At 57.7% G+C, this 23,217-nt stretch overlaps 1 protein-coding gene and 1 long non-coding RNA gene across 3 annotated transcripts; both read left to right on the top strand.

Moving 5' to 3' along the window:
- The first annotated feature begins 2,406 nt into the window (after positions 1 to 2,406).
- SPP2 (secreted phosphoprotein 2) lies at positions 2,407 to 17,371 on the top strand. The gene is made up of 8 exons (XM_045845711.1): positions 2,407 to 2,614; positions 2,704 to 2,828; positions 4,805 to 4,927; positions 6,249 to 6,356; positions 8,508 to 8,562; positions 9,318 to 9,368; positions 11,838 to 11,933; positions 17,268 to 17,371. The coding sequence occupies exons 1-7, from the start codon at positions 2,548 to 2,550 to the stop codon at positions 11,921 to 11,923; spliced, it is 615 nt and encodes a 204-aa protein (XP_045701667.1). The 5' UTR covers positions 2,407 to 2,547; the 3' UTR covers positions 11,924 to 11,933; positions 17,268 to 17,371.
- A 3,095-nt stretch (positions 17,372 to 20,466) lies between these two features.
- Positions 20,467 to 22,017, top strand: LOC123823261. Of its 2 annotated transcripts, none has more exons than XR_006786509.1 (3): positions 20,467 to 21,137; positions 21,383 to 21,467; positions 21,654 to 22,017. It is a non-coding gene; the product is annotated as an uncharacterized LOC123823261 (long non-coding RNA). The 2 variants fall into 2 exon arrangements; XR_006786508.1 differs by having other exon boundaries at positions 20,467 to 21,252.
- Positions 22,018 to 23,217: the final 1,200 nt, after the last annotated feature.

Genomic DNA, 23,217 nt, shown 5'->3' with positions numbered 1-23,217 from the left:
GGCCCACGGCAGGCATCCAGATGGCCTGGAAAATCATTCACGCACTTCGGTTCCGCCTCCCTGAGGCGAAACGCGTGGCCTTCTGCCCAGGTGTCCCCAGAGCCCTCTGCCCTGGGTGGGAGGAGGGAGCAGAGGTCAGAGGTGTCTCAGAGCCGTTCAGGGAGGCCGGGGGGACGCTCGGTTTCTGACGTGCGTGGCGGGACTCGGAAGGTAGGGCCTCGCCGGGAGGCGGCATCACCAATCCTTCGTCCCTCCCTCCGTCTGAGCCCTGCCCCGCCCACGCCTCCGTCACAGCCTGCGGAAGGAAGGTGAGGGCGATTCGGGGCCTCCGGGGAGACGAGACGATGCGTGACTGTCACCATTCCTTACGTCCGCGAGAGCCAACAGAGTGGGTTTGACAGCCCTGGCCTTGGGCCTCGGCCGCCCCATCCGGGAGCCCGCGGAAGGCAGCTGTGCGGACCCCCGAGCAGCCCCCCGCCACCCGGTGCTCTTCAAAGAAGCCCACGCAGGAAAACACTGCCTGGAAACGGCCGTGTCTTACCGGGTAGAAAAGTGTCTAATCCCTCGTTAGATACCGGCCTGCATAGCCAATGTCACGGAGGCACAAAGCCGTCCCAGGAGTTTGGAAGGATCACAGAGGATTCTATATAGCGTGTTTTTCGGACAGTCAGACACACTTAGGTTTTACAGGGGGGGAATAGGAAAAAAAATTTTCGAAGCAAAAAATGTGGTAAAATATTTAATAACATAAATAGCATACTATTTCATCAATGCCAACATAAAGCTACATTGGGACTACAAGAGGCACCCCCATTTTCCTCCCAACGCGGGGGGAAATGCATCTTATAGTCGGAAAAACACAGGTAAATCGCAGCGCATTCAGCAGCTGAGCCCACAAACCTGTCTATTGGTTTCCATTTTCAACAAGAAAGTGTGTTGTTTTAACACTAACTTCCTTATTTTGCCTCTGCAGAGCTGGCGCGGGGTTAGAGACGGGAGTTGGGAGTGTGAGTGCCGATTGTCTTTCCCCCGGGGTTGTGGGTTCTCGCGTTCTCCTCGCTCTCGCACGGAGCCCGTTTACTGGTTGCCAACACGGAGACAGTCCCAGGGCTGCCCCAGGGCTGAGCCCCGGAGCCGACCAGCAAAGACCCCGGTAGGGGGCCGCACTGCACCCTCCCGTTTCCCGTGAGAGGACGACTCGGGGCGGCGTCCTCGTCCCAGGGACGAGCAGGTGCTCGCAAGTATGTACGGGAGGCACTTGCTGTGTGTGAGCCTTGAACATTCAGATTTAGTGTCTTTTCTTTCCACGACGGTGTTTGACGTGTTTTCAGGAGCTGAAAAACACCACAAGGCTGACACTGAAGAGTAAGTCTTGCCCTGGCCCGCCCCAACTGGGAACTGAGGCCAGCACCTAGGAGTGGACTCTTCCCGGGCTTCCCAGCCTGCGGGTCTGCCCTGCAGGTCTGGGGCTTGCTGGGCTCTGCCGTTGTGTGGGCCAAGTCCTAAAGTCTCTCTGTCCCTCTCTCTCTCTCTGTATATATGATCTCAAAATAGATATTTATATGTAAACAACTACAGCATCTATCTATAACATCTATGAGCACAAATATATATGTATTTATAAACCTCCCGTTGGGTCAGTTTCCCTGGAAAACACCGACTGTGGAATACACCCCGCACCTGCCCGTTTCTGCCCATTGTATGCATGAGGAAGTTGAGGCTCAGGGCTGCTGAGAACCATGGCCAAGGGTACGACGCTCCTGACAAGGGTGGAGCCCAGAAAGTGCAGGCTTTCCGAGCCACAGCGCAACACAGCTTCTTACGTGTGAGTCCCAGAATGAGACCACGAGGGCCTGCACGGCACGCACCCTGTAGCTACTATGAAGTGTCTCTTCTTTTCAGTGGTTCACACGGGACAGTGGGCTTCCACGGTGCGCGAGAACCGTCAATGCGCAAACACCTCACTGTCCAGGAGAAGCACAAACACGCCCGTTCGTGGAGGAGGCGGGTCCCTGCTTGGCTGAGTTGTCCTTTGGGTTAATCTTCTTTGCAGTTTTAATCCCCAGAAAGATCTTGACGTAACCACACACTTTTCATAAACAGTCGACTGCAAGGTTTTTAGGAACATGAGAGGGAACTAAACAGACAAGAATTTAAAACGAAGCTTTGTTGAAGATAAGATGGCCCCCCTCCCTCCCCAAAAGAAACAGAGACAGAGAGACATAAGCGGTGTGTGTGCATGAAGTCAAAGCCGAGAAAAACAAACAGCGCGTTGCACTCCCTGGGCCTCCCGGTGTCCTCGCCGTGGGCTAAAGTCCCATGTTCAGGTCACGGCTTCCCAAGTGGCCTCACCCTGGCGCCTCTCCATAGGAGAAGGTGGCGGTAAATATTCACCCGGATCAATGGTTTCTGGGCAAGCTGCAGACTGCCCCAGTCGGGGCGAGCAAGCCGGTCACCCCGGAGCAAGAGAGAGCTGCTCTCGGGAGACACGTCGCCCCCAAACGCAAGGAGACGACCTCCCTGGCTCTGAAGGACAGTCCTTTCAGAATGCAGAAGCTGGTGCTGGGGATACTGGCCGTGTTCGTCCTTGGATTGAACGGCGGGCCCTGTGCAGGTGAGGGGCTCAGCTCCCCGGGACCCGAGGTGTGTGTGTCCCGGCCCGGGCACCGGGTCTCACCGTGTCCCGTGTGCTTGCGCCTGCAGGTGTCCCCGTGTACGACTACGACCTGCCCTCCCTGCGGCAGGCCCTGAGCGCCTCGGTGGCAGACGTGAACTCCCGGTCCCTGAGCCCGTTCCTGTTCCGGGCGTTCAGAAGCTCCGTGAAAAGGGTGAGTGGGCAGGCCTGCCCTCCATGCCTCTCTCTGCCGCTTTCCGGCTCCTTGGGTCGGTGGGTTGGGGTGCACTTCGGTTTTATCGGTCCCAGTTTAAAGGGATCATAGCTGATCACCTTTCCGGCCGTTTCCGATTCTATCACAAGGCCCCCGGAGCTCTCCGGAAGCCTGCCTGCGCCCTCCGCTGGGCGCGTCCCTCCCGCTGGCCCGGTTCCCGTCCCGGGCCTTCCCGCCGCGAGGCCCACGCCCCCGGGTTCCTCGTGGGACTCTTTAGGAAGAACTGCTCGTTTATTGGGAACGAGGCTGTCTCGGGTTCAGCAGTTCTGCTTCTCATGTTTGTAGGAAGTAAACTCTGGCTTTCGAGCTAAAGCATCCCCCTTCCTTTGTCAATGCCGTAGTGGTCTGTGTCCTGTTCGCACTGGAAACAGGGAAAGAGGAGTCTCCTGGGTGTCCCGTGATGAAGTCTGTGATGGGCAAAGAGGGAGAAGCAGAAATGCCCTCCCAAGGAAGTGAGAAACGTGGACAGCCAGTCGCCTGCCCCCTCCCTGTCCCCAGGGGAGGTCAGCGCCTAGACAGTCCCTGGGCAAAGGGGGCAGGGATGCTCTCCAGTTAGTTCCCGTGAAGCTGGGAGGTGGGCTGGCTTCTGTCAGTCACAGCCCACGTGGGAAGGAGGGGACGTGCTCGTGTCTGTCGTCCCGGCCGGGGGCCACCTTCACTCGCCCTCAGCCTGCCCCCTCTCCAGCTGGGAGGGGCATGTGGCTCCTGTGTCTCCGAGGACAACACATTCCCCTTGACCCTTCCTCTTCAGAAGGTGGCTCGGTGTCCCATTTCCAGAGTCCCAGGAAATCAGTTGAATTGTCCCAGCCGTCTTTTCTGATGGGCCAGAGGTCACGGAGACGGGGGACTAGGGCTCAGCGGGGTGTCCGGCCTGGAACCAGGCTGTCGTGGCCAGAGCGGCGTAGGGGCGGTGAGAGACGTGTGTGGTCAGCCGCCAGGCCGGAGGGGGATTCATTCCGGAAGGGCACCGGGCCAGATCAAGGACCTCGCTCCCCCCCACCCCCACTCCACTGGCTTCTCTCTCTGGCCCACCATGAAACCCGCTGGCGGTGTGGGGTGTGGGGAAAGCAATGTCCTCTCGCCGGACCTGCTTGCGGTTTAGCTGTGCCCACCACAGAGACAGTGAATACTCAGATGAATTAGAACGTGAGGATGAGCCCCGAGAGAGCCAGTTCCGGGCACCATGGGGCTCTGGCCCGGGGAGATGAGCTGGGGAATGCCTTCGCCAGATTAGACCCCGGGCACAATCCGGCGCGTGGCCCACCCCATATAGACCTGAGCCCAGACACACGCACCTGGGCCAATAAACACACTTCCGTGCGTGTGTGTGTGTGTGATCCTTAATGGTATGTAATGGGGAGATGCCCCTCTGTGTCCCGTGTGCCCCCGTCCTCTCTGGGAACCTGCCTGCTCTTGCCTCCCTCTCTGGCCTTTTCCAAGCACCGACATTTGCCAGTCGGGCAGCATTCGGATGCCCCTTCTGTGGAGTCCTCACGTCCCCGCGGACGACTGCGGGAGGACCCCGAGCACTGAAATGCGGAGCTGCGAGTCAGTGTTAGCGAGCAGGCAAATCTGCGCGTGTGGGACCTGCGAGCAACCAGGAGCAGCTAGCTGCAAAGCTCAGTCCTTAGACGCAGCTTTAAGGCCTTGGGGCTGGGACTCGGAGGAGGTGCCGGTGCCAGCGTCCGCCTAGAGCAGCGAATGCCTCTGCCAAAGCACGTTTCCCTCTGGGGCTCGGAACCGGGGCGTGTGGAGCCAGGGCACTCTGAGATGGCCGATAGCTTTTTATTGGTTCAGTTTTATCGGTGGGGGGAGGGGGTGATTCTGTAACGTTCTCTCGCTGTGCGGGGAGAGACACTTCTTACAGTGTGCATTCGGGAGCACGGGCGGCAAACGGACGCTCCGTGGTCGCGCAGGTCAACATGCTGGATGAGGACAGCCTGAGCATGGACATAGAATTCAGCGTCCGAGAGACCACCTGCCGGAGGGGCTCCGGGGAAGACCCCGCCACCTGTGACTTCCAGAGGGGCCACTACGTGGTAAGTGGGCTGGGAAGGGCCCACCCACCGCCGCCCCAGAGACTGACACGAGGAAGAGCCTGGTCTTCTCCCACGACCTGGAGCTGCGTTGGTGGCCCGCTGGGAGCTGGGCCCCTGCCCCGGGTCCGGCCGCACGGGGAGGGAGGCAGGCGCTGTGGTCCTGGGTGGGGGTGGGGCGGCCCAGTGTTGAGGACGTGAGCTCTGGAGTCCGTGGTCCTGAAGGATCCTGACAGGTTATTTAACCCCCGGCCGCCTCAGTTTCCTGTTCTCTAAAATGGGGATAACGAGGGTTCCCAGCAAAGTGAATACGAAGAGGTCAAAAATAACCACAGGCATTTCAAGTTGGCCCTAAAACGATTTCAAAACGCTGACCGCGGGAATCGCGTTACTTTTCGGTTGACGGTCGGACAATACCTCTCTCCCTGACCAGCTGGGGCTGCGCTGGGAATGGACCGCAGCACCAGGGCGTGTTCGGCTCCGTGCCCCCAGGGCCCAGACCACGGCCCCGCACTTCGGCCTCCACCCCGGGCAGCACCGCCAGCCCAATGTTCACTCTCCAAGGCTTTTGCATGGAGACGTGCGCATTCTCGGGGCTTTGCCGCGTTATCCGCGCGCATCAGGGCCGCGGCGAATGGTGTTGAACTTCTGAACGGGAAGCCTTTAGTGTTTTACCGTTTGCTTCCTGAGACTTTTTCTTTAATTTTTTAAAACATATTCTTCTTCTTCTTTTTAAAGATTTTATTTATTTATTTTTAGAGAGGGAGGGGAGGGAGATAGACAGAGAGAGAGAGAAACATCAATGTGCGGTTGCTGGGGGCCATGGCCTGCAACCCAGGCATGTGCCCTGACTGGGAATCGAACCTGCGACACTTTGGTTTGCAGCCCGCACTCAATCCACTGAGCTACGCCAGCCAGGGCTTCCTGAGACTTTTTGCTGTGACTCTGTTTTACGAAGGACCCACACCCAGGGTCACAAGCGCCCGTTTCTAGTGAAATCTGAGGCCGAAGCAGAGTCTTTGGGTCCCCCCCCACCCCCACTTCTTGCTCCCCAAGTGGGAAAGGATTCAGGGCAGCCCCCTCCGTGCTCACGAGGGGGCGTCTGCTCTCCCGGGACTCGGGATGTGCCAAACGCCTCAGAGATGTTTAAGTGTTTCTCTAGTTTCTCCTCAGGCCTTGAGAAACTTTCCTTTTGGAGGCACGAGGGGCCTCTGTGGGTTTGTCCGTGCTGCCTGCCCCGCTGGGTGTAGCCCCGCAGTGTGGCCTGGCCCCTGGCCCTCCGGGGAGCCACGGCGGACCCTGCTCACCGTCTCGCCCTTTCCAGCCGGCAGCCGCCTGCAGGAGCACCGTGCGGATGTCGGCCGGGCAGGTGCAGGACGTGTGGGTGCGCTGCCGCTGGTCCTCCAGCTCCGAGTCGGACAGCAGCGAGGAGGTATGACGGGGGCTGGGCGGCCTCTCCGGGTCCGCGCGGGCCTGGGGAGCACCGCTGTCCCCCAGGCCTGGGCGGGCACCCCCCCACCCTGCTGTTCCCGTGGGTTTGCTCTTTTTTAGCCTACAAGCTCACTTCCAGTATCCCTTACTTCCCTCAGCCTGTTCTCTGTCTGTCTGTCTGTATGTATGTACCCATCGATCCATCCACCTCTATTTCTCTCTCTCTGTGTTCCCCGAGACTTGTGAGCAGGGAGCTCTGGTCGGCGTGAGCGAGTCTGCACAGTCTTAGGTCCCAGGAGGATGCTCCCCGGTCCGTGGTTCAGTGAAACAAAGGGGAGCGTTTCTGTGGGACCCACGTGCAGACCGTCCGCCAGCTCAGCAGCTAGGTCAGGATATGGACGGAGCCTTCAGGTCTGCAGCTTCTTCCCCTCAAGTGAGGGAATAAATGCCAGGAGTAAAGACCACCCGATAGGCTGTGGGCCGAACCAAGGGGGTCGATGGGCACGGATCTGGCTGGTGCCTGGCCCACAGCAGGTGCGTGGGGGGGGTGGCGGGACACGCTTTTCCTTCATTCACACCGACACTGATGAACAGTGATACTGTGAAATTCATAGTCCGTGCCTTTTAAAGTCCTCACCAGAGGATACTTCTTCACTGCTTCTGGAGAGGAAGGGGGAGAGAGAAGCATCGGGGGTTGCCTCCCTAGGTGCCCACCAGACTGGGGATCATATGGGCCCAGACTGGGGGTCAAACCTGCAGCTCAGGCATGGGCCCTGACCAGGAATCAAACCCACGACCTTTTGGTTATGGGATGACGTTCCAACCAACATTGGCCAAGGGTACATAAATTTCTTTCTTTTTTTAGATTTTATTTATTTATTTTTAGAGAGGGAAGGGATGGAGATAGAAAGAAACATCAATGTGCAGTTGCTGGGGGTCATGGCCTGCAACCCAGGCATGTACCCTGACTGGGAATCAAACCTGCGACACTTTGGTTGGCAGCCCGCGCTCAATCCACTGAGCTACGCCAGCCAGGGCCAAATTTCTGACTTGAAATACATTGCACACTTATTTGTCTGTTCACTGACAGCTTTCCTTACTGGAGTGTCTGTCTCACGAGGTCGGGAATGCTTATTTTTGTCCGCCCAGGGCAATGTTTGATTTAGGGTAAACACTCAGTAAGTACTCGCTGAAGGAATTGTCACAAGCTGAGGGAGAGCCCCGGCCAGCGTGGCTCGGTTGGTTGGGTGTCGTCCTGCAAACCGAAACGTGCATCGTTCAGAGGTCACGGCATGTTCGTAGCTGTGTGCAGCCCTCCCCACTCTCTAAATCCAGAACACACCCATCGTCCCAGAGAGAAACCTCTCGCCCACCAGCCGTCATTCTCTGTCCTCCACCCCTCCCCAGGCGACAGCCACCGACCCCCTTCCTGTGTCTATAGCTCTGCCCCCGCCGCACGCTGCCTGTGGGCGGGGCCCTGGGACACACACCCCCCTGGGACTGCTTCTTTCCCACAGGCTTCCGCCCGGGAGCCCCGTGCCTGGGGCGGCACGCGCCAGAACCTAATTCCCGGACTTCGTTGAGTAGTATCTCACTGCATGGGTGTACTACGTTTGATTTCCCTGTTTATTAGTCGGGCACCACTTGGGTTATTTTCCCTGTTGGGAGACCATCAATAACGACGCGGTGAGCTTCCGTGCACAGCCTTTCTGGCGGACATGTTTTTACATAGACTTCCAGCGGCTCCACGCGGGCTACTGATGCACGCCTCGCCAACCGCGTATGGCGCCTTCACAGAGAGACCGAGCACAGTCTGTGGACCGGTCCGTACAACCGGCCTCCTCCTTCTGGCCCAGACGCTTGGGAGCGATTCTGAGTCTAAGGGAAAGCTCTTTAGTCAATGTAACTGGCTTTTCCCTACGCATTTCCTTAGACATATGTACTGAACACCATATAAGCTTATTTAACATGACGTGTCATCTTATTTAATTGATCGGACTCCTCCGGATAAGATTTGCCTTTTTCGAAGGATGTTTTCTTGATGATGCTGTTACAGTTGTCCCGTTTTCCCTCCCCTCTCCCCCTCCGCCCTGTGTCTCTCCCTTTTCTCTCTTTCACGCGCTGACACGAACCGACGCCTGACCTTATGAAGATGGGTTTCAGGTTTATCGTGGGGTCCTCCAGATGGAGACACAGTGATCTGTTTGGTAAGTGGAGGTCTTTTCTTTCTAATGTTCTTTTTTTTCCTTGAAGCCACCTCATACTAAAGCTTTCTGTGAGTGAGTCATTTAAAACTGGACACATGCACACACCACCTTTGAACAAGTGCAGTCATCACGGAAAAGAAACACTTCTTTTGGTTTCTTTCTTCACTCTCGGCCCTGGTGACACACTGTTCATTTTGGTGTCCCTGTGTTTACACGGAGCTTTTCCGTGCACGACTTCATCTGATGCCCGCCCCCCGCCCCCACCCCGTCTCTGTTCAGTAGCCGGGCAGATGTGGGGTTTCACCTTGAACATGGGTCTGTCTCTAAACCTGAACGTGCTGGCTCACCCTCCTGGGTGCAGGACCTCAGCTGCAGGGCCGGGTCTGCAGGAGCGTGCAGCTGGGGGTGGGGGAGAGTCCGGACTGAACTGGGGCTGCACTGGGTCAGCCTCCAGCCGAGTGACCAGAACTGACCGACCCTTACCTGTCTCGGTTGGCGGGATCAGGGGCGGGGGGTGGGCTCTCCTTTCCTTCCTTCCCGTGTGGCCTCTCATGGGAGTGGGGCGGCTTGGGGGTCTGATGCTGTGGGGCCATTCTCACGTTCCTGAGGCCTTTGCCGGCTGGTGCAGACGGTGGCCAAGCCCTGTGCTGACCTCCCACTTGCCCCATGTTTAAGAGGCCCGTCTAGGGCATCGATAATGAGACCACAGAATATTCTGGAAGCGGCGAGGCCTCACGGTTGCTGTTGTGTTTCAGATCTTGCTCCTGGCGGGCCCACGAGTGAGCAGTTTTTTGGGCGGTCCCTTGGTAAGTGGCCCTGCGTTCCTCCTCAGGTGGGCAGACCGGCTCTCCTCGGGCCAGACCCCGCCGAGGTCATTTCATAGGGGTGGCCCCCTGAGCTACAACTTACTTTAAGTGGAAATGAAAAGACAGCACAGTGCTGCGTGCACTCGCTGTGCCAATCGTTGGAAAGGAAAACTCGGGGCATTAAAGCTCACTCAGACGCCGCCTGGAACCGAAATACCAAACCTGTCTCGGGAAATGAGCATCGTCCCTTGTCCCCGCCCCACTTTGTTTGGGGTGTTTTCTGAGTACCCCAGATTCTCCAGGTCTTCTCTCCAGCCCCCACTCTCAGCCGCACTTTGTGACAAGCAGACGGAAGCACCAGTATTTGTTTCCCCGTTACAGGTCAGTCTCCTGATTCACTGTTTGTGATCGCTCTGCAAACCAGGTTGTTACCTGCTCAGATAGAAGAAATGAGTAATAACATTCGGTGTCAATTGTACACACACGATACTTTGTCCTGACGGCTTAATGCCACTGTCTCCCTCAGCCGTCACGGCCGTCCCGTGAGGCGGCCCCGTGTTCCTTCCCACTCTGTGGATGAGAAAACTGAGGCTGAACGAGTTCCGCAGCTGGCCCCAGGCTCCGCTGGAAATGACCGGCCCTTAGTGTAGCGCACTGACCGTCCCCGTGTGGCCCCAGGCGCCACTGCCCACGGGTGCTTTGACCCAGTTAGGGAGTGGCAGAGATAGGACTCTGATGCAGGTCCGCTGGGCAGGCCCCAGAGCCTCTGCTGTTGTGAAATGAAAGAGTTGTGAAACTCACTCTACGTGCAGAGGTCTCCGCTGCAATGAGTAGAACAGACCCGACTGTCTCACTGAGTTCAATGTCCGATCCTCGCCAGGATCACACTCCAATTTATGGGAAGTGCTACGGCTTACAATCTGAGGCTTGGTTTTTACAAAAACGCAAATCTCAGTTTTGGACCCTCTCCAGATTGTCACACTGAAAGCATGTACAGTTGTTCTACCAGTAGGACTGCTGCTGAGACATTTTCTTTTTTTTTTCTGTTTTTCTTTTTAAATTCCAATTTTTTAAAAAGATTTTATTTATTTATTTTTTTAGAGAGGGAAGGAAGGGAGGGAGAAAAAGAGAGAGAGAGAAACATCAATGTGCGGTTGCTGGGGGCCATGGCCTGCAACCCAGGCATGTGCCCTGACTGGGAATCGAACCTGCGACACTTTGGTTCGCAGCCCGCGTCAGAGACATTTTCTGAATACTTCTTTTAAAATTGCCTCCAGCGTCTCTGGCCCGTTCTTTTGAATCTCTGTAGCGGTAAGGAAACACTTGCCATTAGGGTGGACTTTAGAAGCAGCCAAAAGACATTTAGAAATAAATCTGATTAACCAGATTACTAACCAATTGCTGTGTGTCCAGTTGCTCTAAAACTTAGCAGTTTGAAGCAACCATCGGTTATGATCACAGTTTTCCAGGGTCAGAAGCCCAGAAGCAGCAGCTCAGCGGGGTGTGTCTGGCTCAGCGTCCCTAACAAGGTCGCAGACAGGATGGTGACAGAGGGCTGTCGTGTCATCCAAAAGCTTGCTTGCCTGGGGCCAAGGGATTCCCTCCCAAGTTGCCCACGTGCTTGCTGGCAGGCCTCAGATCCTCATGGGCTGGAGGTCGAGGGCCTCAGTTTCCCCCTATGTGGGCCTCTCCACGGGGCTGTCCGAGTGTCTCCAAAACACGGCAGCCGGCCTCCCCCGAGACAACGAGAGAGAGAGAGGTGAGCAAGCAGCAGAGCACCCAAGACAGAGGCACAGTCTTTTACAACCCCGTTCCGGAAGTGACATGCCATCACCGCTGTGTGTTTGTTAGCCACGCAGACCGGCCCTGGTCCAGTGCGGGAGGGAGATGCCCAAGCCCGCGAGTGACCGGAGGGCCATCTTGGAGGTTGGCTACTGCACTGGGGAAATGCCATTTGGGACGAACATACACACGGACGGAAAGTACTGTGACCGATATTTCTCATACTTCTCAGAAGGTACTTCCAGAGCTGAATTCTAAAGCCATCCTGGGCTTTGGGAGCATCGATGACACAGACGGGCAACCGTCTCAGAGACGGCCTTGAACGTGACGATTTAGTTCAACGCTACAAATCTGTGTGTCAAGCACGGGGCACAGCCGAGGAGGACTCTGCACGAGCGATGTGACCATCTGTGCCCTCGAGGGCTTGCGGCCGGGACGGAGGCAGACCACACGCGGCGGGGAGAGGGAAGCACAGGGTTCGGCTGCGACACCGCCACGCAGGACAGAGCGTGGGAGAGCTGGGTCAGGAAGGCGAAGCTCTCGTGTTCTCGGGTGTCGTCCCAACCGGACGGGCTCTGGCTCTGCTAGTCAGGACCCAGCTGCTTAGTTCATTGCCACGTGGCCCAGGTTGTCTTAGCTCTCGTTGTGAAGGACAGAGCCTGTCTGTCATTCCTTTTCTGTTTTTAGAGACCATGAGGAGGGTCTTTCCCCCCGGAAATAGAAGGTCCCCGGGCCCTTGGCACCGAGCGAGAGTCTACTCGGGCTTTGAGTAGGAGCCTGGAGGTAAGAACGCCCAGGTCAGAGCCTGCATCGTCAGAAGCGGTGGCTCTTGCACTGAGAGCCTTCGGACGGCATCTCCCGCCCTTTCGCATGCCCGTACGTCCCTGTTCCCCTCCGGTCCCCGCGCCCCCACCGCCTCCTCCCCTCCCAGGTACCAACCACCCCTCTGTCGGCTCTCCACTCCCGTGCCGCCCATCTCTTTCCCACTGAAGGGATCAAGTCTTTCCACTTTAAGAGCAAAAAAAAAAAAAAAAACCCAACAACTAAACGAGAGAACAGCCCCTTCCTTGGGCCCAGGGTCCCTCCTGCCTTCCCTGCTAAGCTTCTCGACACAGTTGTGTCGACGGCTCCTGCTCAGCCGCCTCGCCTCCCATTCCCTGTTCTGCTTTTCGCAAACTGGATTTTAATCCTTCACACCCGTGGACGGTGATCTGCCTTCCTTTTCTCCGTGGGTCATTGAAATCCTGGCCACCGTCTGTATTATCTCTGCAACCCAGTTCCTTTCTTCTTTTGTCATCTCTTCCCCTCGCCCAACTCGATCGTCGTTACGCAATTATCCCCGAGCCTGCATCTCCTGCCCGGCTCCATCTGGGATCCAGGCCCACTAGGCGCCGTTGCCATGGATACCCCGCGAGTGAATGAAACTCGACCAGCTTCCTCTCCAGCTCCCCATTCTCAATGAAAGACAGCACCAGCCACCTAATTCTCACAAGTGCCAAGTTTTAGAGCATCCGTGACTCCTCTTTACCCTCCGTCTTCTGCCAACGTGGCGCATTGTTGATTTTGCCCACTCTGCCTCTCTGGCGTTGGCCCAGACCCTGGGCCCAGGACGTCCAGCCTGCATGCTGTCCTCAGGGGTATCCGGAAACCCAGAGGGGACTCTGGTCCTTCTCCACCGAAACCCCCTAATGCCTGCTTCACTTACGGGATTCAGCAGACGGGGTGCAAAAGTCAGACCCTGAGCTGAGAGAAAAGGTGGGGGGCTGGAGTCGGAGCCCCAGTTTTCCAAACCCACCCCGAGCATCGAGTCTCATGGGTTTACAAGTTCCCGGTGACTGGGGATTGGAGCGAAGGCAGCCAGGCATTTGTGAAGCCATTTGGTGAAGGAGCATCGTGAAGGACCCATTTACCAGGACCCTTGGGTGCTGTCACAGGGGTCGGTTCTGTGTGCATTCACTTTTACGTACACACAGGCAAGGTGATAACAAAGGCCGGGCCTTCACGCGCTTACAGCTTACACAGCACTGCACGCCGTCAGGGTAAAGTCCGAACCCCCCAGCACGGCCCAGGAAGGCCTCCGTGGCCTGGCCCCGCCCACTTGTCTAGCCTCCTCCCTCCCAAGGCCACCCAGCCCCGAAGCTCCTGCAGATCTCAGATGCTTCTCCTGCTGCGCCCGCTCCCCGGAACGCCCACCTGGCTGATTCCTCCTCAGCACTCAGGGCTCAGCTCAGGGGCCCCGCCCGAGTCAGAGTGCATGTCTCTGTGGGCCTCGCGAGAGTCCTCATTCCCCGGGCACTGCTGGGCTCCTCTCCGCCCCACCTCCCCCCGCCCCACCCCCCCACCGAGCCCGGAATCCGTGGGCACAGGGTTCAGGGAACTTGGCCATGGTCTCCCAGGCCCCGGGGCAGAGCCTGGCACACAGCAGGCATTCAGGAAGTGTGTTTTTTGAGTGAATGATGGAATTCCTCATTTTGAGTTCTTGAGATTCTTTTACTCTTAAAAAGTAGAGAAGAACCAGCTAAGCATAGTATAATTCATTTTTAGCCACTGGGATTTGAAAGAAGTCAACTGACATTTTATACTAAAATGGAAGAAAAATCTACCAGCGAGGTGGCATTGGGTGAAGGATGCCAACGGTAGGTTTTCTTCCTCGCCCATGCGCGCCCTGAAAATAAGAACCAGCCTTACTTAGACCGAGAGCACGAAGCCACTCATTGTGAGGAAACAGACTCCTCGCACTCCTTTTTCACGAGCCGACATCACTTCTTGGGCTTTACGGAGCGTCCTCTGGGGTCAAAGAATCCCCAGGGAGCTGGCCGTGTTCTATTATTCATAATGTGCTTGTATCGGGCAGGCATACATGTGCATTTCTGCATAAATGCACGACCCGATTTCTGTAAAGGAACCGATCGCTTCAAAAACATCTCTTCAAAGACAGCACAAAGGAAAGGCCAAAGGCGACCGCCCTGGCCTGGACATTGACTGACTCTGACCGACCGGAGTCCTGGCTGTGTCTCATCCTCCCGTGACCTTCCGCAGGGCAGGTGTCTGCCCTGTGTGCCCAGTTCCCTGGAATCCTAAAGTGAGTTCGGGAGGGCTGGTCCAGGGCGCCCAGTGTGCAGGCCGACGCGCCAGGTCTGGGGTCAGCGGGCCTGGCTCCGGCCCGGTCTGCCCTTTCTGAGCGGGTGCCGTGATCCGCCGCCTTAACCTCCGGGACTCAGGTCCTTCAGACATTCATCACGGTTGTCATTTACTTGTTTTTGTCCCTACTGGACCGTGAACTCCTTGGGGGTGCCTTAGCTTGTTCCCCGTATTAACTATTTTAGTTTAACAATCAGAAAAAGATGATCGATGATGTCTATCTTAAATTACTCAGAACAATGCCCTTTGTTTTGTCATGCTAAGAAACAGCGTCTAGAGTAAGGGTTCGATCATGTTGGGAGGAAGGAGTGGATGAATCAAAACCAGGGTGGCTCGTTTTACACGGTGAAGGTCACCTTGCCGGGGGAATTCTTCCCGAAGGCAGAGACTTCGGCTCGTACAGCATGGACGCCCCAGAGCCTGGCTCAGTTTCTGCAACAAACTAGGGGCTGCGCCAGTGTTTTTGTGACGCAATCAACACCGTTCCAGGCTCCTTCTGGGTAGCGACAAAACCGTTTCACGTGTCAGAGTGGCTCTCGAAAGGTGTGATTTCAACGAAGAGCTCTGACCTTTTCCCGAGTTTGCTGTTCTAAAAGGGGCCCCCGATCTCCTGTGGAAAGGACTGGATGTGAGGGTCTCACGCTTCCTTGGTCTTCATAGCTGGGGTGGTTCCAACGTTTGCACTACGCAGAGGCCAGAGACGGGGCGCCACAGCGACCGCACCCCCCACGGCAGCATGGGCGCCATGCACTCGCCTTTACGGTCCATCGGTTCGGAATTCTTCCGCCCCGCGCCACAGGCCGGCGCGGGGGCCGTTCTCCGTGGGGCCCTGCCAGCCGCCTCGCAGTGCCGAGAATCGGTCTCACACTCTCACCAGTTTGTTCAGCCCGAGTCCACCGTGCGCCCACGTCCTGCCTGTCCCCCGCACCAGTGAGCATCCGAACTCCCATGGGTGCCCGGGCGGTGGGTGGACCCTGCACGCCCTTGGCCTCATGGGAAGCCTGCAACGGTCCCAAGGATGTTCTGTCGTTCCTGTCCCCGTCTCGTAGGTGAGGAAACAGAGGCTTTAGAGGCCTCTGCTTTCGGACATGGCAACCCCGTTCTGGCGACCCCGTTCTGGCGACCTCAGAACAACCTCGTTCGGCCTCTGCAGGGGGAAAGACCTGAGATTTCTGTCGCTTGGGGCGTGTCCTGGAATGCGTGGGAGAGCTCTAGAAGCGTGGGCTCGGGGGCTGCCAGAGAATATCAGCGAGTGGCACGTTTCTGGGGATAGTGAGCATCTGCTGCAGAATGGGCCCCACCCCGGTTCACCCCCAGCTTCTCTTCCTTCTCACCTGCCCCTGAAGACCAGCCGTCCACACTCGCTGCCTCCAGCACCTCTCTCCCGCCCCTCTCCGGACACTGCCTGCCCCCCCACCCCATTCTGCATCCACCCCTCTCTGCCTCCTGGGCCCTGTCCATCCCTCTTCCCGCTGAACCTCAGCCGCATTTGATGCTGACGAAAACCCCCTTCCTTCCCCCTTCCTTCTCTGGTCTCTGAGACTGTGCCTCCCCGGTTCTCCTCTCAGCTGAGAGTTCTCTCTCCTCTTCTCGGATCTCTGCTCTTCCTCCTGCTCCCGAAACGGTGACGGCCCCCAGGGCTCCGCACGCACTGTCCTCTCCCCCAGCTGAGCCTGGGCACACCCTGGGAGGCCCACCTGTCCGCGGGTTATTCCGACTTCTGCTTCCATGCTGTCCCCCTGGCTGGACAACAGGTTTGCCTCACAGCACCACGCTGACCCTGCCATCGGGTGGGTACTGCAGCCCGTGCTCAGAACGGACACCTTCCCTTCTGGCCTTCTCGTCCTCCTGGTCGGGCTCACCCTCCTGGTGACTCAGACCCAACACGAATCCATCTTTGACCTTCCCCCCGCCCGCCCACATCCAGCCAGCCACCAAGTCCGTCCTTCCTCTCTGGTGCTCCCCAGCTCTGTCCCGTCCTCCTGTCCGTGTTCTGGCCTTGTCATCACTAGGCTCGTGTGGTGTCATCCTGTTCCTCTCAAAGTCACCTCTGCACTGTCACTGGTGTTACGGTAACACCAGTGCTCCCCTGGAGGGCGGAGCCTAAACTCCCTCACGATGAGGGGCCCGAGGAATCGGGCCCTGCCCCTGGGGCTGCGGCTCCTCTCTGGGTCCCCTGCTTCTCTCTGCTTCTGTTCCACGCGGAAGGGTCACACGGCGGACTATTCCCCCCGGCCCCCAGGCTGGGTCTGGCCTCCGCGCCCGAGCCCCGGCTGCCGGACCACAGCTCCCCCGCCCCCAGCAGATGCTGGGGTCTGGCTGACAAGTCTTCCCCAGGCACCCCTTTCCTGGGGCTTCCCTGCCCACGGGCATCTCTGGAAATGCATTCACTGGGCTGTTCTTGCCCACTGGTAGGCAGTCCCTTCCTCCCTCCCTTCTTCCTTCGTACTGGAGATCAGGTCTGTATCTTACTGATCTTTGTGACCCCCAGCAGATACTCAAAGCATGCGTGTTTGTTGAACGGATGGTGAGTGAGTGCATGAGTGAACGAATGACCTCGCTGCCTCCGGCCGCATGCCCTCGGATGGCTGCCGCGGAGGCCCGCCCCCCCTCTCCTGGCTTCACTGTCTCTTCCCTCCCGCCCCCAGCTCCTCCGCAGGCCGGCCAGGGTCCCAGCATGGGGGGGGGGGCAGACCTTCCTCAGGCCCCTCTGGACTTCCCCTTTTTGAGACTTGAACTTCCTGCCTGGGGCTCTGTCTCCACTGCCCGGACCCGGTACCTCCTCTCCTCCCCGAGGGTGACTTCCACCCTTTTCTTTGTGCAGGCAGCTGGCTGCTTTGTCTCGTTGCTGTGGTCTCTCGTGCTATCTGGGGTCCCTGTTGAACCGGGCCCAGGACTCCAGGCCCGCACCCCTGTTGCATGCATGGGACACCCACACCACAGGGTCTAACCCTCTCGTCCTTCTTTCTTTAACAGCAAAACATGTTGGAAGGAAACGTGCCCATGAAGATGCTTCAGGAAGGGCGTCATTTTCCCTTTGATTGGTTGCGGTCCTTAATAAAGGTCTTACTTTTTTCCTCTTTCATTGTCTGATTTTTAAAAAGAGAAGTAGGAGTCACTGTCAGATTCTTAGATAAGCTAATGCCGTGAGGAGGGGAGCATCAGCTAAGGGTTTTAGGAGTCGAGACTCATCAAGTGGCCGTGCACAGCCCAGTCACGTCGGACATGGGTTCGAGGCCGACATCCCGTGGTCGTGAATTCCTCGTTCTCACAGAGACAAGCAGAGCCGGGCAGCTCAGGGCCAAGGAGTGTCTTTTCTTTGGTGACTAATTCTAATTTTTAAAGAGAAGTCATCTGGTGATTCAGGGACGAGAGGCGATCTCCTCCGCCCCCAAGAGGCCGGCCTAGCTTCTTCTTCTCCTGCAGGCTTCTTAGCCCATGGAATCCACAGCAGAGACGACTTTGGTCAAAGCAGGCGTTGCCAGAAATGTCCCCAAGGACTGTCCCTAAGCCACTTACTCAGAAACCTGCCCCCGTGTGCAGCCAGGTTTCTGCGGCCTGTCTGCTGCGGCCTGTCCGCAGCAGTGAGAGGACCCGAAGATTCGAGAACCCCCAAACTGGAATGTGGCCCATCGCCAGCGAGGCTGAAACCCATGTCATTCCCCATGGCCTTCCGCCAAGATGGCAGGAGGCCCCGGCCATTGCACTGCGGACAGGCAACACACGGGGGCGCTGTCAGGCGTCGGCACCCCGATGTAGACGTGGGGGTTCGTTCCTGTCTGTAGCCAACCACTCCACTTACCACAGCTTTTATTTTTTTTAAAGGTTGTTTATTTATTTATTTATATTTAGAGAGGGAAGGGAGGGAGAAAGAGAGAGAGAGAGAGAAACATCAATGTGCGGTTGCTGGGGGTTATGGCCTGCAACCCAGGCATGTGGCCTGATTGAGAATCGAACCTGCGATGCTTTGGTTCGCAGCCTGCGCTCAATCCACTGAGCTACGCCAGCCAGGCACTTACCACAGCTTTTAAACAACCACTTGACCACCCGGTGTCCGCCTCACCACCCCCGTGTTCTGTCTTTTTCCCCAGAGCCTCCCTGGGCGTTCCCAGGTATTTTCTTTTACTTTGACTTTGAGGTCGGCCTGTCGAGTGACAAACAAAAGTTGTGCTGATGTTTTCAGTCCAATGAATTCCACCAAATGTGCAGACTAAGCTAGGAAACACAGACGCCTTCAGACGTTTGAGTGTTGCTTCATAAGAACAAGATACACATTTCCGTTCACTGAAGCCTTCTTCTCTGCCCCCTTCATCGAGGTGAAGAGCGTGTACGTGCATTTCTTTTATAATTTATGTATTGGTATCATTCCTTCTGTTGTTACTATAAATGAGATCTCTCGTCACCACGTCTTAGGATATAACCCTGAATCGTATATGTCAGGTTTTTGGCCTGTCTTCCTACTGAATTCTCACATTGTTTTTACAGGTTTTCAGTTGATACTCTAGAGGATTCCATGTATACAATAGAACTTCTGCAAATAATATTAGTTTTGCCTCCTCTTCCTCTTTGGAAGGCCACATCTTTCCTTCGCCCGCGTTCTTTGAGTGCACCCCAGCCGGGCCGGCGAGCAGAGTGGCGACAAGCACTCCTGTCTGCGCCCGACGCAGCGCCCGAAGGGGCGCGCTCGGCGCCTCCATTACGCACGACGCTGGTCTCTGGTTTCTGGGTGTTGGTGTGTTTAATCGTAGCGAGGTTGTTTCTCTCCTTTCACCGTTAAGAGTTCAGAACGTAAGTGTACCTTGAACTTGATCGAACACCACTGGAAATCTGTCGTATTTGAATTTCAAATTTGGAATTTGTCTTTCTTCCTTGATAAAAAGAATCTGGTGAATTATGTTAATATGTTGCCGGTATTGAACCGCCTTTGCCTTTCTGGAGCACCCCCACGCGGGGGCAGGGTCCTCTGTTCTTTAAATTTGCTGCCGGATATTTAACCAGGTGCCGCTGTTCCATTCAGGATGCCGGTGCCCACCTGCACAGGCAAGAGCGATCTGCTTTTTGGGCTTCCTTCGTCGTCTGCTTCTCGTATCGGTGTGGTGGAACCCAGGTACCTTTACAGCCTCTGCATAGCACCCTCTGCGCAGCCACCGGCTCCCGCGCCCTGGCTCAGCGAAGGAACGCCTGTGGAGGGCAGGCGTGACCTCTTCAGCGGTCAGGGTAGGGGGGCAACCGCGGGGCAGGCAACGGACACATTTCTGGAGTTTGCTGATCTCTGCATCCACCCGTCTGCATCCCCAAACATTTTTGCCGGCACGTTTCTTCCGCTTCTTTTGGAGGGAAGGATGAGGGACAAACGAACTCTAGGCCTGAAGTGTCAGCCCTTGTTCAGCAACAGTCACCGGTCCCGGGCAGGAGTCCCCTGGGTTGTGGGTCTGCGTAGGGACTGTCTGACGGGCCGTGGGAGCGAGCACGTTGGGACTGTGTGAGCCGTCCCCGCACTGCGCACGCACGGCCACCCGGCTCCAGCACGGCCCGCACCCTCCCAGCACGGCCTTCCCCCGGGCGTTAGCACGTCACACGTCACAGGGAGAGAAAGACTCCGAGTGGGGTCATGGGCTCACGGGCGACGGGCAGCCAGGGAGCCCTCACGAAAGATGCAAACTGAGGGTCCAGGACCCACAGGCTCTGTGTGCTCGGCGGTGCTAGTTTTAAGAGCAAACATGGTCTGGTTCCCTCAGGCCAGAGTTCGGGGGTGGGGGGGCGGGGGCAATTTCCTGTTGAAAAGAGACCTCGTGGCTTTCCTTCGGTCACACACACCTGTCCACCTCCACAGAAATCCTATGCAGGACAAGCGTCGCTCAACCTCCCCATAAACATGTCGCCGTGCCCCTTTGAAATTTGCAGCACAGCAGTCTGGGCCTCTCTCCAGAGGCCGGCGGGACCAGAGTCCCCCTGCCAGAGTGACGTTTTACGCAGGAGACTTTGGCAGCATCGAAAACACAATGGGGGGGTGTGACTGGGCCCGGCCCCTGGGAACCAGCACACGCGTCCACAGATGGCCCACGCCTACCTCCCCTGTCCCTTCGCAGCTTGGATTAAAGATTGCCCAGAGTTCAAATATTTAATGTTCTCCCTCGTTCGCCATTCCTGGAATGTCTCGGCGTGGCGTGGCTCATGGCCCGGTACCTGGGCGAGGTCTCGGCTTTGGGGCGACCTCAGTCCCGGCACCCAGCACCCAGCACCTGCCCATGGCCTGGGCGCACCTGGGGCAGCTGCCCAGGGTGTCCGGTTTGCGTTACTCTGCTGTCTGGGTCTCAGCAGGAGATCTGATTTTGATGGTCAGATGGATTTCCCACACGTTCCACCGCACGAGGTGTGGTTTGTTTCGTGACCGTGGGGCGTCGGCGGGCGGCTCGGCGGCAGTGCGGTGAGAAGCGTCCCACGGGAAGTCCCAGAGCCGGGCCACGCCGCGGCCTTGTCAAAACGAGGTTTGGACGGATCAGCTCGGAGTCGCCGGGTCGCCTCTTCCCTTCTTGCTCCGCTTCCTTCCCGCAACACCCGTCCTCTCCTTCCCGGGGCCCTGATCCGTCCAGCCTGCAGCCACCCAAGGACTCTCCGTCTGGTCCAACCACTCGTGGGAGGAGCGATGTTTCGTGGGAATCGGGCTTGTACCTCAGCTCTCTGAATTCTGCCCGCCTGCCCCTAAGATGAACTTGTAATCATCGAATCTTTAGAAAGGCGACCAACGGGTCTGAAGTTCTCTCAGAGAGGATGGTGGCCAAGCTGTCGGCTCGCTGGGTCCCCCTGGCCGTCCGATGTCGCCATGGCGCCTCTCACAGAGCCACGGTGAATCCCCGTGTCCCACATGCTCTGACACACGGGCACGGAGTGACCCCATCGGCTCGGTTCTCCGGACCTGCCGCAGGGCCGGGGGGGCGGTGTCTCGCCCCGAAGGACCCTGGTAAACACGCTGCTCCCCATCACCCTCCTCTCCCCTAGGCTCCCCGGCTCACGGAACAGGGTGAAAAGCCGGAGCTGCTTCCCGGCTTTCCTGTGCCCGTGACGCTGGCAATCTTGCTTTTCGTACCCAGACAGACACTCCCCAGGCTGCCGCTCAGCAGAAAACTGGCATCCCTGAGAGGCAGGCAAAACTGCCTGCTGAAATGGAGAGAGCAGGTAAGACATCCGAGTCTTTCTTCTCTGAGCTGGGGGTGGGGGTGGGCTGCTGGCCGAGGGGGGGCCGGGGGGAAGAGAGAAGGCTGTGTGGACGCCCCACTGCCTCGGGGCTCGAGCCCGTGGCCCCAGGAGCAGAAGCAGCTCTGGGGGCCGGTGGCCAGGAGGGCAGCCTGGCGCTTTCCATAGGTCCCCGGAACTAGGTCGCGGTGACACTGGGGAACCTGCGTCGCTCCCTGGGCAGAAGCAGCTCCACTGTCGCTGCTGCTGCGGCTGCAGAGGGCACGCTCTGCACGGCTGTGGCAGCGGAGGCCGCCTGCTCCCTCCGCCTTCCCTTCTCCCTCCTTTCCTGCTTCGCCAGGGGGTGTCCCTCCCCTAGGCCTCCTGGATGAGCCAGGCAGGGGGCTCTGAGCATGGGGTCCCATCCCAACCCACGCGTTGGCCTACAGACATTCCATTCCAGCTCTAAACGTTAGCTTTGCACACCCCTAAACAAAGTGCATCGCCTGGTAAAAGAAAGCATTACATTTAAGAGTAAATAAAATTCACCTGAAATCCCACCCCCCACGTTTGCCTCTTGAGTTCTCTTTAAAACCGACCATGGGAATGGGCTTCGGACCAAGAGCGAGCGGCCGGCCGTTCCCACCTTCTTTCCTGATCGCTCTCGGGTAGCGAGGGACTCTCTGGTTACGGTTAACCCTAACACAGGCTCCCGTCTTTCATTAGGACAATTCCATGCTGGAGGGCACGCCCGCACATTACATACTAGCATGTTATACACATGTTAGTGCGTGTCCTATGATACAGCCACAACCCTACGGCGACCATCGCCGTCTTCTCTCCGGCCTCAGTCGCGTCTGGGCTGAGCCTGCGGTTGGGGGTGGGGTGGGCGGGCAGGGCCGGTTCTCAGCCTCAGCCCCGCAACCAGCAAGCCCAGGGGGCTGGGTAGGTTTGCGTCCTGCATCCTGACACAGAGTGAGGCTGGTTCTTCCAGTCTCTGTGGAAGTGTCCCCGGCTCTCTCTGCTGTGGTTCCTCTGGCCCGGGCCCTCAGCGGACACAGCTCCGTGCCACAGGGCCCCTGAGACTCCTCGCCCAGCCCCAGGGCACCCTGCATCACCCCCCACCCGCCCTCTCTGGGTCTTCTCCCCCACTCCACGCAGCCACACGAGGCTGACCGAAGAGGACCCCATGCCACCTGCCCTGGGTTGAATACTGCCCCCCAAATGCACGTCTCCCCAGAATCCCAGAATGTATCCTATTTGGACACATAAGTTCTTTGCCGATGTAATTAGAGAAGATGCTCATACTGGATTCGTGTGGGCCTACTCCGGTGACGAGTGTCCTTACGAGGAAACAGAGACACAGAGACCGGGGGAGTAAGTCCACGCGGTGATGCAGGCAGAGGCTGCAGAAAGGTGTCTCCAAGCCGAGGAGGCCAGGGGTCGAGGCAGCGGACCACAGCCAGGAGCGGGGCCCGCACCGGGGTCTCCGCGGCAGAGCCTCCAGAGCAGCCGGCCCGGCTGACAGACCCAGAAGAGGAGGAGTGTCTGCCACTTCAAGACACCTGGCGTGGGGGCCTCCCCCACAGCAGCCCAAGAAATGAGTGTGCTGGCCCCCTGCACCCACTCCCACCTGCTCCCCGGAGACACCCTCACACCCTTCGCCCTGATAGACCCCGGGTGGCAGCGTGGTCCCCCGAGGACGGTGGCCTCCCAGCCCGCCACCAAAGCCTTTGGTCAGCTCTTGTCCTCT

The sequence above is a fragment of the Phyllostomus hastatus genome, unplaced genomic scaffold (genome assembly GCF_019186645.2).
Source record: "Phyllostomus hastatus isolate PE091 unplaced genomic scaffold, TTU_PhHast_1.1 phas_contig_477, whole genome shotgun sequence".
In the NCBI taxonomy this organism is placed as follows: Eukaryota; Metazoa; Chordata; class Mammalia; order Chiroptera; family Phyllostomidae; genus Phyllostomus; species Phyllostomus hastatus.
The sequence above is the reverse complement of the archived record's forward strand: the minus strand, read 5'-3'. Positions and strand labels throughout refer to the sequence as shown.

Coding starts and splice junctions, on each gene's coding strand:
- SPP2 (XM_045845711.1), top strand. CDS start 2,548: ATGCAGAAGCTGGTGCTGGGGATACTGGCCGTGTTCGTCCTTGGATTG. Junction 2,829..4,804: donor TCAGAAGCTCCGTGAAAAGG/GTGAGTGGGCAG, acceptor GTGGTCGCGCAG/GTCAACATGCTGGATGAGGA. Junction 8,563..9,317: donor GAGACACAGTGATCTGTTTG/GTAAGTGGAGGT, acceptor GTTGTGTTTCAG/ATCTTGCTCCTGGCGGGCCC.